Raw genomic sequence first — 14,486 nt, 5'->3', positions numbered from 1 at the left:
ACGGCCTCCCACGTGCGCTTCCCCAAAGGGCACCAAGACCCAGACCACAGGCCGCGGTCCCAGGCCTTCCTCTGCAGCCCCGCTCTCACAGTCACGCCGCTCAGGAAGGTCCCAGGCCCCCCGAGCTGCTGCCTGGCCCCAGCTCCAGGGCCTTCTCTTGGCTTCCTCCTCACACTGCGTCACCGTCTGCTCCCCGTTCTCTCCGCCGCCTTCCACCCTACTCGCAGCCGTGGAGGCGGAGCTCGCGTCCACTGGATTACCTAGGGAAGCCCGCCCGGACGTCGGGCCCAGGCTGAGAAGGCACGGCGCAGGCGCAGACGCCGGCGCAGGCGCGGAAGGCCGGCCCTGTCCCTGGACGCCTCTTGGCGGGGAGGCTTTGAGGCGCAGGCGCCACCGGAACCGGGAGCTCCTTCTTCTGCCCGATCTTGAGCCCCTCTGGCCAGCAGTCAAGATGGCCGTCAGCCTCGGTTTCTCCCACCCCGCAGGGAGGGGGCGGGGAAAGGGAAGGAAGGGCGGAAGTACGTGAGCCTTACGCAACCCGCACGCGCCGGTGGCCTGACGTCACTTCCGGGCGGGCCCCGTCGTGTGGAGCCGGTGACAGTCTCTCCCCGAAGCCGGCGGTGAAGGAGCCGGGGGCCGGGGCCGGGGCCGGGCGCGGGCCGAGGGCAGGCGTCCAGGGCCGGGGCCAGGGCCAGCCAGAGGCGGGGCCGGGGCCGGGGCATGGACGCGGCCAAGATGGACGAGAATGAATGGACGTACCACGGGGAGGGCAACAAGAGCCTGGTCGTGGCGCACGCGCAGGTGAGTCCCGGCTTTTGACCCCTGACCCCAGCGCCCCCCGATCCCCCCGAGGCAGCTCTTCCCCGGGGCTCGTGTGGCCCGGGGCGGGGGCACCCTCCCCATCTGGCCGGCCTCTTGGACACGGCGTGGAGTCTGGAGACGAGGGCCGGAGAGCGGGACTCCCGCGTGTGGAGGACCGGGGCCCGAGGCCGGCGGGGCTGGGGGGGCCGGCGGTCACTCTTGTCCGGACGCTCGGCGGGGGGTGTCCGGCCCCGGCCCGGCGGCTCTCACTCCTCTGGGCTGGGACCGAGCCCTGGGGGTCCTAGGAAGGAGAGGGCCGCCCGGCTGTCCTGAGGGGCAGCGCCCCCCGTCCCATCTCCAGGCTTGGCCCGGCGCAGGGATTACGGGGGAGCGTTTTGGGGGGGCCCTTGAGAACGCGGACAGAGCACGCAGTGCCTTGGGGATCCTTGGAGCTTTGGTGATGGGGCCACAGCCATCACTGGCTGTGGATAATTAGAAGGGTAACCATCTTGTGTTATTAGGAAGATAGTTTTGGCCCCTAGAACCACGCTGAGGACGGCTGCCCCTGAAGGAGGAGGGTGTGCGGTGGGTGTGTGGGAGCCGGCCCCGGGGGTGCGCAGCCCCCCTGATGCACCGGCACCTCTCAGAAGTTTCCTTACTGCTGTCTGAAAGTTGGGTTCAAAGCCCACCTCTAGTGGCCGTTGCCGGGGTGACCTTGGTCGAGTCACGGAAACTCCCGGGCCTCAGTTTCCCCACCTCTAAAGGCTGGCCGCTGAGTCCCGATGCATTCACTGTTGGGGACTTCTCCCAAGTTGGAGCTCAAAGCCTACCTTCTTGTGGAGGCCTTTCCCAGCGGGCATGCATCTCCCCCATTAGAATGTGAGCTCCTCAAGGTCGGGGTGGGCTTTGCCAGTATCTGCCAGGCCCGTGCTGTGCTCTGGGGGCTCGCAGGCAGACGGGAGAAATGTTGCAACCTCAGTATGTTGGATACAGATAGATACAAATAGATACAGAAGAGATACAGAATCAGTCCGAGGAAAGGCTTCTGTTGAAGGTGGGCTTGGAGCTGGGTCTTCAGGGCAGCCAGGAGGAGGGAGAGCCTGGGCACGGATGCAGGCCAGGGGAGGTGCCCAGAGCCCAGACGTGGAGGAAGGTTAAGAAGGCTGGAGACTGGACCGCACTCTGACCCTGAGGGCATAGGGAGCCATTTGATCGATGAAGGCTCTTTTACTCCGGTTCCCCTTAAATCTGTCCTTCAGGCTAAACATTCTGAGATCCTTAATCCCTTTGGTCTAGTAGGATAGCAAACCCATTGTTCTGGACTCTCTCCAGCTCATCCCCAACTTCCTTAAAATGGAAACCCACATCTTAAATTCATTCCAAGTGAGTCGAATGCTTGGTCTTCTCCTCCTCCTCTTCTCCCTTCCCCCTCAGGGGGTTTGGGTGATCCCCCCCCCTCCCAGGGGCCCCAGGCTTTCTCTAGCACTTCCCATGAACCTCCAGGCATTTTCCTCCTCCCGGATGTTGTCAGGTTGCTGTCCTTCAGGATTATTCCGACTCTGGCATTTGTCCCTTCTTTTGAAAAAATTGCAGGGCAAAGGAGATTTCCCTCTATAACCCCCTGGGTGTTTTTTAATCCGTTCTTAGCTCTGTTCAACTTGCTTGGCGGAATTCCGTTTTTGACCATCACGCATTCTCTTTCTCTTTTACACAAGCCTTGGAATCACTCCAACGTCTTCTGGGAACTTACTGAAATTTTAAATCATAATTATCTAATGAAGCAGCCCTTTCCAGTGCTGAGGAGTAAAGAAATTCTCCCATTGGTAGCCATAGTTTTGTACCACAATTCTAGATAATCTGAAATAATTCTAGCCTGTGTACGTGTGAGCCATTCTGGAAATATTAAGTACTGTAGAAGCACCATGTCAGCGCTATCGTTGTTCAGGGTATTATTCCACAATACAGTTTCTTGATTAGTTTTTTTTTAGTATTCTATTCACTCCCCCTTTTTTCCCTATTCCCAGCTCCCTTTCTACCCCTCTTGCCCCCTCACAGAGTAACAGAAGTTTGATCAGGCAGAGCATGTTGGCACGGTGTTTTCCCTCTCCTGAAATGGAGAAGGACCATTGATTGCACTGATCAGACTTCTCAAGATTTTCCTTCCACTTTATCTTTATTACAGAGGTTGTTTTCTTGGTGTGTTTACCTCACTGTGCCTCAGTTCATCTTTGAATTCCCCAGGTGTGTTATTTCACATTCCCTTACATTTCCAGACCAGTTTGTTCAGCTGTCACCCCCCTGGATGGGCACCTACTTGGTTTCCAGTTCTTGTTGCTACAAAAAGGGCTGCACAAAATGTTTTTGTCTGAATGCCAAGATAAAGTGGTCATTTCCTTACAAGGTTCCTGCCACGCCACGTCCCTAACCGGTTCTCTCTTGTTGCTCACAGAGAGATCAAAATCCCCATGAGGCAGCAAACAAGCATCTTCCAGGTGTTCAGATCCTGACTTTCCCCTCCCCTGAGGTCTCTTTGTCCCCCAGTTTTACTGGTGCCACAGGGCCAGATCAGACCCCTCAGCCTGCTCCTGCTCTTCTTCTCCAGGCTTCTAGTATGTTTTTGAGTTCGTCTTACCCATTCTTTCTGACAGCCCACTAAGGAGTGTACTCCAAGGGAGGTGTGGAGGAGAAGGGAAAGAGGTGTGCCAGCTGACCCTTGGGGGTCCCTTCCAACTCTGCAGCTGAGTTCCCGCATAGGGACCTCCATTGGCTGTTCCCCCAATTGATGAGTAACCGCTTGTTCTGGGTCTTTGCTATTTCATACAGTTTTTTGAGGCATTTTTCTGTCTGTCTTCAACTTTCTCTGCCTTGGGGTGGGATCTCCGTAGATCATCTGGTGGTTCAGGGACATGGCCCATTAACAGCCTCACTAAAGGGTCCTTGGGCTATCTGAGCTCAAGTGCCAAGGCTAACTCCAGTAGTAGCTTATGCTGTGGCTGGGCATTCATGTATGCTTGTCGTCCCATGATCATTTGCCATCTTTGCTAATTTATTGGGTGGGATTTGGGGTCAGTTTTTTCTTAGGACGTTATCCTCATCCTCTGTCTGGATGAATGGGAGATGCCTCTTCCCAAGACCAATTTATCATTACAGCAAACATTTCACAGACATTCACCACGAGGCAAAAGACAGCACCTGTGGCTCCAGTGAAGTGGGGTCTTCCTTGGACCCTGAGTGATGTCTGGGATCATCTGTTTTCTCTGAGGCCTGCTGTTCCTCAGCTCTGACCCCCGAGGTAGGATTGTACTGTGGCTCCTATGGCGAGTCTTGACTCATGAGTTAGGCCACTGACAGTAAACCCTGTTGCCCGTGGGATTATAGCCGCCAGCTGGCAGTCTTTGTCCCCACCGTGGCCTGTGGTCCTGACTGGGCCACCTCTCCTATCATGGAATCATTCTAGAGGCTGCCTCCCAGTCAGCCTCCCTGATTTCAGTCTCTTCCTCAGGCCAGTAGTCTGGCTCTGGCATGGCAGGCTGCCAGAGTGCAGATGGACCAGCCGCTCCTCTGCCCCACAAACTTGCTGCCTCCCTCCACTGAAATCAAAACGTCTCCATTCCAGCCTGCTGCTGTATTACCCTTCCCTTTCAGCTGCACTCCATCCATCCATCCATCCCTGTCCCTGAGTGTCTGCCCATCTGGGAGTTCCTTCTTCTTCACCTTAAACTTAGGGGAGCCATCAGTCCCTTTAGGATGGAGCTTTCTCACCACCTTCTGCCCCCCAATGACTCGTGCCCATCTTCCCAGTTGACCTTGTGGTTAACTCCTTTGAATCTGTTCTCTACTTGAATTACCTGTGTGTTTATGTATGTGGGATGATTTTGTTCATCGTCCTTCTGTCTCCAGCACTTAGCACAGGGCTGGGCACATAGTAAGTGCTTAATAAATGATTGATTGTCCGGGTGCCACGTAGGCCTTGCTAACCCTTACTCATAAATTCTTTTCCCCATTCTCTTCCTGTGCTTCTGCCCTAGGGTTGCCTAGTGATGCTGGAGGAAGTCATAGTGCCCCTGGAGAAGCTGGGATATAGGTGCCCCCTCAGCACTTTCCACCCCAAGCCATTCTCTTCCTCTTGTTTCATTGCCTTCCAGGGGCATCCCTGATGGGCCCTTCCCTCCACCAGCTTCCCACAGCAGGTAGAGCCTTGTGCTTTAATGAGGAGGATGGAGGCCTCATCCCCCTTTCAGGCCCCGCCCTATCCTCCTCGCTCTTGTGTTCTAGTCTCCACAAAGAGTGGTTTTTCTTGATTCAATTGCCTCCTGTTCTCTTCTTTTACATTTTCTTTTTTATTATGAACTGAACGACCGTGGGCAAACACGAACATGATACATGAAGACAAAAAAGAATCCAACGTGAAACCGAATTTCTGTTGGATTGTTTGTTTTAAAGAAGTCTGTGTCAAAGTTAACACAGTTGGAACAATGGCTCTTTGTGTCCCTTCCAAATGCTTCATTCTGTGTCTTTACAAAGGTTTGTCGATGATCTTTTCTCCATTTTTTTGGTGTCTCTCCTCCCCCTAGTACATGTAGTCAGCTAGAGCCAATCCCCTTGGCCGTGCCTCCCAGTGGCCCAGGATGCATGAGGCTCTGTGTTGGGCACGTCAGCCATTGAGTGAAGCACCGTGGTTCTGCTTGTTGCTCTGGGGCTCTTCATGGTGGTTTTCTCCTTTTTCACTCAGGTCTTCATTTCCAGAATTCCTTCCTGTCCTGCTCTCTTCCTCCTCTCTCCAGTTGCCTTTCCTACTGCCCAGCCCAGGAGACGTTGGGTTTGCAGCCTCGTCCCAGCGCACCTTACCTCTGACACTTTATCTCCTGTACACACCTGCTCCTGTCCTGCTTCAGGCCAGTCAGTCCTTCGAGTCCTTGGTTTCCCATTCCTGTCCTTTTTAATCCATCTTCTGTGCAGCTGCCAAATGGATACTGTAACCTATGGGACCACACCCTTCCCTTAGTCATGAAGTTTCTGTGGCCCATGACCTCCTGTCGCCCACCTTTCCAGACTGGTTAGCCGTGATGCCATGCCCTTTAGATCTCTTCCATTTAGTTCTCCTACCTCTGCCTCCAAGGATCCCAGGCCTCCTGAATCCTCCCTTGTGAGGCCTCTGCTTCACCTCCCCCTCCTTAGCCTGCTGACGTTTTGTGTTTGTTCATTTGTGGACATGTGAGCCCTGCAGAGAGGGCAGGGAGGCATTTGGGGGAAGGGTTTCTTTTTGTCTCAATCCCAGACATAATTGGTGGATGGTGGGTGCCTTATAAATTCTGGGGGAGTGATTGAAACTCTGGGGGGGACCATCGGCTCTCAATCTGGAGCTGGGGGTGAGGCCTGACAGGGTGGGGAAAAGCCTTGAGCAGAGCCAGGGCTGGGCTTTGTTTGTCCTTTGTTAAATGAGGCTGCTGGCTTGGGAGCCAGTGTATGTGCAGGTCATGCCTTGGGTTTGAAAACGATTTCTCCTCTCTCAGATATTAGCAGTTGTTTTGACTTTAATACCACTCTGTGTTGTTTGGTTCTGTTTTGATCCCTAGTATCAGAACCTGTGGTCACCATTCATTTATGAAGTGGTCCCTGTGTGTGCTGAGCACTGAGGGTTCCATGAAAGGGCAAAAGGCTGTCTTCGACACTAAAACCTAGCTCACCTTTCTGGGGCGCATTAAGGTTTGCAAAGCCCACTTATTCCTCTAACCCTCCATGCCCATTTTACAAGTGAGGGAAGTGGGACCCTGGCAGTGAAATGACTGGTCCAGGGTCACTTGAGCCAGTAAGTATCTGAGGCCGTGTTTGAACTCTGGTCTTGCTGGCTCACTTAAATTCAAGGTTTGTTTTAATAGGAAGCAATATACGCACTTGGAGTTGGGGGAGTTCTACCTCAAAAGTTATCCAGTGTTTATGGAGCACCTGCCGTAGGGGTGGATGCTCCCAGCACTCCTCCCAGGAGCATTGCTCTGACAGTGGGCTCTGCAGGGCTGCCAGTCCCCAGGGTGGCAGTTTGGAGTACAGAGAATGGCATTGAGGACCTTATGGGATTCAAAGGCTCAGGCCTCAGGGCATCTGCCACTTTGGCCACATTGGCACCTGGATCACAGAGTCATTGGATAAAGGAACTTTTTTTAGACTTTTAGTATCTGTTAGTTTTTGACAGTCCACGCCCTGTAGTTATTATCAGCATATGATCATTGTACTCTGTACATGACTTACTGTCTGGACCAAGCTTTGGGGAAGCCAGGATGCTGTCACTGGAGCTGCCCTGCGATGCCCAGGGGGAGGGCGGGGCTGCAGGGAGGCCTCAGGACATTGCGCCAGCTGGGGACTTTCCTGTGACAGCAGCTGTCAGGTCTGTTTTCCTGTCTCTGACATGACACACTAGAGTCACAGTTTTATTGATATCGTCTCTTTCTACCCCAACATCTCTTTGGCAGAGAGCTGTGCCTTATGGGAAAGAAACAAAAGTGGGGAATAGCAGTTGTAGAAGAATAAATAGCCTCTTGAGCAATTTGGTTTCATTCTGTGTAGCAGTTTCCCTGCTCCACATCTAGAAGCAGGCCTGGTGCCTTCTCTTGTCTCCTTTGGGGCTGGGCTTGGCCATGATCCCATTTACATTGGAGACCTTCTGTGTACATCATACAGCCCTTCCACAAAGCACCCACTGTGTGCCAGGGGCTGTGCTCAGCTCTTTCTAAATAATATCTCATTTGATATTCACAGCCATCCTAGAAGGGAGGTACTGTGGTGATCTCTGTTTTACAGATGAGGAGACTGAGGCAAACCCCCCTTTCCTCTCCCCCCCATTTGTCCAAGGTCACCTAGCTAGGAAGTGACTGAGGCTGATTTGAACGCACGCCTTCCCTCCCCCAGACTTTTCACTCCACTGCCCCACTAGCTGCCTTCACGTGGATGGCTTTCTGGGTTCTGCTTGCCCTGCTTTGTGTCCTTTGCCACAGCTTGGTTGGAGATTTTTAGTGTGATTTTTTTTTTTAAATATTGTGAATTAAAATAAATTATGAAGTAAAGTCACTGTAAAGTCGGGTTCTTTTGACAGCATTTCTGGAGGCGTTGGAAGCTAAACTGGTTTTTAAGTGCTGTCTGAGCCACTTGTTTCCATCCTGCCATTGGCCAGGGCACTCTGGGTAACATGCTGTTGGTTTCCTCCTAAGGCCTTGGGTGCAGTATTCCAGTGTTTGGCCTCTAAATGAGCCTCTTTCCTCCAGGCAACCTTTATCAGGAGCCTGCTGTAGACTGGGTGCTCTGCTGGGCCTTGAGGAGCAGGGTGTCACTGGAGGCAGGTGAACTTGACCCAGTCTGAGTCCCTGCCCCTGCCTCCCCAGGCCTTGGGGAGGAAGGGCTGCTGGCTGCCTGGGAAGCTGGGGAAGGGGCTGAGGAGGGACACACGTGCTTCGAGTGATGCCCGGGGGTGGGGTTGGGAGAGAGGGAGGACAAGTGTTTCCCAGAAAGTGCTTTGTTAAGCCCATGTTCTTGTTGGGGGGTGGTTGGTCTGGATATGAACCCCACAAAGTAGTCCCTGCCCTGGGGGAGCTTCCTGAGAAGTTGTCTGGGAACTTGATTTCTCTCTCTCCGTTCTGTTTCATTTTTAACGTTGATAGATTTGCAGCTTTCATTTTTCTGTGAAAAATCTGCCGGCTCTGTCCTACCTGAGGTCCCTTTGAGAGGAAAAACCTGTCTGTGCACACACAGGTCCTGGGAAAGAGTGACCACATTGTCTTATGAAAACAGTTTTGCTTCTAAGCGTTGTAAAACATTCAAAGAAAGGTGTTTTCTCCATGTTTATCTTCACCATGCTGTCTTTATCCCTCCTTTTGTCATTCTCTTCCTGAAAGTCTAAATATCATTCTCAAGTCTTTGACAACTTATAATTTGGTGGGGAGACAGGCTCTTTGTCTCTGTCTGTGGACTGGCCCCTGTTGGGCCCCAGCTCACCTGGCTACCAGGTGTGCTCCGACTGGTTATGACTAGCTTGGGTCATGGTTTTTAATTGCTTTTTAAAAAATGCTAATTATGTTTTTCTTTTTATAGCGTTGTGTGGTACTACGTTTTTTGAAGTTTCCACCCAATAGGAATAAGGTAAGGTGTGTATGTGTGTACACACAGGTATGCACACCCATGCATTTTGTTTGAAAATGTTTATGAGGGTGTGAAAATCTTGAAGGTGGCTCTGTTTTACCCACTGTGACTAGATGTAGTAGCTGTTCCCAGGGTGGGAGGAGTGTGGGGGTCTGATTTTGGTCTCACCTGATTTCTTGGTGCACCTGACGGTCACTGCCTGGATGGAGGAGCCGGGGAGCTGCAGGGACCATGCTTCTGTGTGGACTCAGCAGCACTGGGCTGGCCTAGGAAATGATCCGGCCCAGGCCTGGGGCGCTTGCTCCCAGTGTGTGACCTCAGTTGAATGACGGCTTCTCTCTGGACTCGGGCTGCATTCGATCTCTCCTAAAGGTCTTTGGCATGAATAGTTTTTGAAGCTGTCACAAGTCCGAGGCTGTTATCCCTTGAAGAGGCTCATTCGCTGTAAAGCTACAACTGGGATTCCATCAGAATGTGGTGTTTTGTGGATGGCCTTAACTAGGCACAATCTCTGGGGGCTCAGGGCTCTCTCGGAGCCAAGGCTGGCCCAGTTTCTGCTCCAGAAGACCATGGATCTGAAACCCAGCCTGAAAGGAGCCTGGGACTCTTCAGAATGATCAGTCCCCATCTTAGGGACCAGGAAGTTGCAGAGGAGAGATTCTGATTCCAAAGCCCCTTCTCTTCATACTGTGCAGTGTGGCTTCTTTTAGGGTAGATACTCTCAGTGCACTATGGGAAGGGCCAGGGCATTGTAGAGCTTAAGCACCTGCTGTGTACAGGTACTGTTCTGGGCCCTGGGGCTGCAAAGGTAGAAAGCCACACTGACCCTGTCCTCAAGAAGATGAGAGTGAATGGGGCACGAAGATGAAGAGCTCAGTGAGGTCCAGGAAGTCTGCTTTGCTAAGGACTGGAGCAGGGAGGGAGCGTGAGAGGAGGCTGAGCTGGGGCTGGGTGAGAGCCCAGGGAAGGGGGCGCTAGAGATGGGTCTGAAAGGGCAGACAGGAATACAATGACTGGTGTCATGGACCTCCTCCAGGAACACAGAGAAGGATGAGGGAAGGCTCGGACGCAGGGAGGACCTAACAATCCCATGTGTTTCGAGTGCAGCTTGAGCCTGTGGGACTGGGAGGATGGTGCCAGACTGAAGAAGGCTGTGGAAGCCAAACAGAGGCGTGCCCAGCTATGCCGATGGTGTCCCCAGCAGCTGTGTGCCAGGGCTTCTAAGTAGAGGCAGTGTGAGTGGGAAACAGCATGATCATCCCATCGCTCATGCTTGCCAAGCACCTTGTGGACACTGACCTAGCTGATCCTTGTGGATCTAAAGAAGTTAGGAGTGTGAGAGATGTCGGCGAGAGAGAGAGAGCCAGCCCCTCAGGGAGTCCTGGGGCCACCAGGGGAGGAGCAGGACAGCCGCTGACACGTGCTTCAGGGACTTGGACAGAAGCTTTGGTTCAGGGGGGCAGTGTTGGGAGGAAGAGAGCAGGGTTGCCAGAGATTGGCACATTGACATGAAGCCTCCAAAGTAGTGAGAGAAGAGGCCATTCAGTGTCTCTCCTCAAACTGCCAATGATTTAATGGGGAAAGGGGACAAGAGAGAGAAGACACCAGGTCAACAGAAGGAGAGACTCCGCGGCAGTGTGGTGACTTTGGAATCAGAACAGGTTTCATAGTGGAGGGGGTGATGGAGGCACGTTGTAGGAATGAGGGGCTCTTTGGTGACTGTGTGCAGGGTAGCACAGTGTCCATGGAGGGCTCCCTGAGCCAACTGGCATGTTTGCACACTCGTGGTAGAAAGCTGACCTGGTAAAGGGGAAGACTGTTATTATGGTCCAGGCCAGAAGGAATAAGGGTTTGTCTTAGGGTGATCTCAGAGGGCCTGGAAAAGGGAGAGGCAACGGGAGAGGGATTGTGGGAGCAGAATTGACAAAGCCCAACAACTGGCTGGGGGAGGGTGGGAAGTGCCCGAGGTAACCCTAAGGTAGGGTTAGGGTGATTGGGAAGGTGATGTGGCCATAAATGGAAGGAGGCAAGTAGGAAGAAGGCTTTGGGGGAAAGGTAATAAGATCAGTGTCAGAAAAGGCATAGTTTGTTTGCTGGTTTGGGTCAGGGTCTGTGTGAGGACTAGAAGGCAGACCGGAAAGGATGGAAGTGGAGGAAGTCACCTAGAGAGCGGGTTGAGAAACGAGGGTCTGAGGTCGAAAAGTGGAAGAGGGAGAGTCAAGGGAAGTTGAGAGGGAATGTGGTCCCTGGAGCCAGGGAGCGAGGCAGGGAGGATTGCCTCCGGTCAGTGCTCCTTAGAGGTCAAGGATCTTGGCAGTGAGGAAGCCTGTGTGAGACAAAGGTCAGCATGGGTGGGCAGAGCATGCGAGCTCACTCCCAGCAGCCTCCAGGACGGGCCGAGCCTTGGAAACCCCTGCATTTCGCCTCCGAAGCTGTGTTGGATCCCCTTGTCCCGAGTCTTTTCCAGCACCCACTTTTCTCCTGACTTCCTCTCAGGTTGAATTTTTTGCTCCCAGTGTGGCTGGCTTCTTGGTGCCTTAGAACATAGAACCGACAGATAGTTTCTTCTCTGTGGAAACAGCTGGGAAGGTGTGGGGAGAGCCTGAGCTCCTTGGCCTTGGAGCTGCAGAGGGATGGCAGGGGGCTGGCAGGAGCCTGTGAGAAAGATTGCCCAGTGTGAGTCTCCCCTTTCCCCACCCTCTCCTGCCAGGCTGGCCCTCCTCTGCGCTGCTTTGCATTGTTGATTGTGGCTGATGGCAAATAAAGACAGTTTGTTCCCAGGGAAGGAGTTAATTTGATGTCTCATCATCATCCTTGTCTTTTACAGACATCTGAGGAAATATTCCGCCATCTGCAGAACATAGTGGACTTTGGCAAAAACGTTATGACAGAGTTTTTTGGGGAGAACTATGTGCATCACGGGGTAAGTCACCTTTGTTCCTGTGACCCACAGTGTAGAGTGGCCAGTTCTGAACAGATAACATGGCGGACAGCGCTCTTACTCCTTTGGGCCAAGTATGCTCCTGGGTTGTCCCTTCTTGGGCAGGCCTCCCTCAAGGGGACGGTGCACATGTGTCCCCTGGGACTTCCCAGATCCCTCGATTGTGTTTGAGGGGAGTGTCTTTGAGTCAGCATGGATGGCCCCAACAGGGCTGGTTTTGGCCAGCTTCTGGAGCAGGCTTCTAGCACAGTCATGGCTAGATGGGGCGCCTAATGGACGAGGACATGGGGCAGGGCAGCCCTTCAGTCCCACTGTCTTCCCCTGTCCAGTAATGTATATCACAGTGCTGGGCAGGGTCCAGTCTCAGGGCTGTGGGCTTAAAGAGGAGGGGACGGACACTGTCGGACCGCAATTCTGGACTGAAAAAACGAGTTGTAATACCACTTTTATTTCTCAGACAGTCATTTCTGGATCTCCTCTTCATCCCAACCCCTGACCTGGAATTGAATCCTTCCTTATGTCAAAGAAAGTGAAGTCAAGTCAACAAGTATTTATGAAATGCCTGTTATAATTAAATGAACAAAACAAACTTGACCAAGTGATGCAGAAACACTTCTGGCAACGTTTGCAAAAATCTGCCCTCATCGTCGTTTGCCCAGCATTACACTGTAACCGATGAGTTATTACATGGAGTGAATCCAGTTCATCTGATGGAGTGTGTGGGCTTGTTGTTGACTTTTTGTCCTTTCTGAGAGACACAGACACACACAGACACAGACGGACAGACAGACAGACACACACAGACACAGACACACATACACACACAGACACACACAGACGGACAGACAGACACACACAGACACACACACAGACATAGACACAGACACACATACACACAGACACAGATGGACAGACAGACAGACAGACACGGACACACAGACACAGACACACACACACACACAGACGGACAGACAGACACACAGACACACACAGACACACACAGACGGACAGACAGACAGACAGACACACAGACACAGACACACATACACACACAGACACAGATGGACAGACAGACACACACACACAGACACACACACAGACATAGACACAGACACACATACACACAGACACAGATGGACAGACAGACAGACAGACACGGACACACAGACACAGACACACACACACACACACAGACGGACAGACAGACACACAGACACACACAGACACACACACACAGACACAGACACACATACACACACAGACACAGACGGACAGACACACACATACACACACAGACACAGACGGACAGACACACACACATACACACACAGACACAGACGGACAGATAGACAGACACACACAGACACACACACACACAGACACACACACACAGACACAGACGGACAGACACACACACAGACACAGACACACATACACACACAGACACAGACGGACAGACAGACACACACAGACACAGACGGACACACAGACACACACGGACACACAGACACAGACACACACACACACAGACACAGACGGACAGACACACACACACAGAGACACAGACACACACACACAGACACAGACGGACAGACAGACACACACACACACACACACACATACACACACAGACGGACAGACAGACACACATACACACACAGACACACACAGACACAGACGGACAGACAGACACACACACACACACACACCCTACCTCTTTAGAATGTCACTTTTGTGGGACCTTACACAAGCCCCTCCCAGCCCCTCGTCAGTTTTCTCAGGTATAAATGAGAACGGTGGGACCAGGGGCTCGTGAATTCTCTTGAGTCTCTTCTACAATTCTGCTCTTTTCTGCTTTTCACCATCACTCATTGCATTTTGCTTTAGTTCGGATCTCGTGGTCAGGAAGGGGGGCTGTGGAGCAGTCAGAGTGAGAGAGTGTCTGAACTTGAAGCAAGTTGGTCAGGTCAGTGTGTGGCCGCTCTGTCCCAGATAATGGACAGAATGGATGTTGGATTACTTTGATTTTTCTCTTTCTTTTAGCTTTAAGCTTTATTCGCTCTGTGCTTTCCTCGCAAATGTCAGAAAATGAGGCATTTCATAAAATGAGTCCACCTTAAAGACCGAGTTGTCCCTGGCCTAGCTCTGGCCTCCTGATCTCATCCCATGGGACTGGCCTCTCCCTTCTCCTGTCTGTCTCCCTTGGGCTCCCCTTGTGACTGTACTGTGCTCAGGTTCCTACCCCGCTGACATGCCTATTACAGAGCTGACTTCAGCTGACTTGGCTGCTTTCCTCCTGTGTTCCAATGGGATGCAGTCATGAGTGGCACAGACAGCTCACTCAGACACCTCTCCCCAGCCCCCCACATATGTAAAATGATGCCAACTTTTGTCAACTTTGGGGGGACGTACGTTGTTAGAGAACTTTGGATCCTGAGGACCTTGTTAGTTTTTCCCAAGGGAATTGACTAACATTGTTGAGTCAGCAGGAGGTGGCCACAGAGCTCTGACCAAAGCCCTGAGCGCTCTCTCCTCTGGGTTTCTTTGTCTTTGCTCCCCAACAAAGTGATCCCTTGTGAGGACGACAAACAGAGATTCATCCTGAGCCAAAGTGAGT

At 52.5% G+C, this 14,486-nt stretch overlaps 1 protein-coding gene across 2 annotated transcripts in view; it reads left to right on the top strand.

Moving 5' to 3' along the window:
• Positions 1-550: 550 nt before the first annotated feature.
• IPPK (inositol-pentakisphosphate 2-kinase) overlaps positions 551-14,486 on the top strand; it is a 46,849-nt gene continuing 32,913 nt past the window's right edge. The window contains exons 1-3 of one of the 2 annotated variants that reach the window (XM_072599208.1): positions 551-801; positions 8,881-8,928; positions 11,756-11,851. In XM_072599208.1, coding sequence (XP_072455309.1) covers positions 721-801; positions 8,881-8,928; positions 11,756-11,851 — 225 coding nt within the window. In that variant the 5' untranslated portion in view covers positions 551-720. Of the gene's footprint in view, positions 802-853; positions 1,302-8,880; positions 8,929-11,755; positions 11,852-14,486 lie in introns of those variants that run through there. The other variant, XM_072599209.1, reaches the window with a different exon arrangement.

Source organism: Notamacropus eugenii, chromosome 3 (genome assembly GCF_028372415.1).
Source record: "Notamacropus eugenii isolate mMacEug1 chromosome 3, mMacEug1.pri_v2, whole genome shotgun sequence".
NCBI lineage: Eukaryota > Metazoa > Chordata > Mammalia > Diprotodontia > Macropodidae > Notamacropus > Notamacropus eugenii.
Note: the sequence above shows the minus strand (reverse complement) of the source record. Positions and strands in the feature narration are given on the sequence as shown.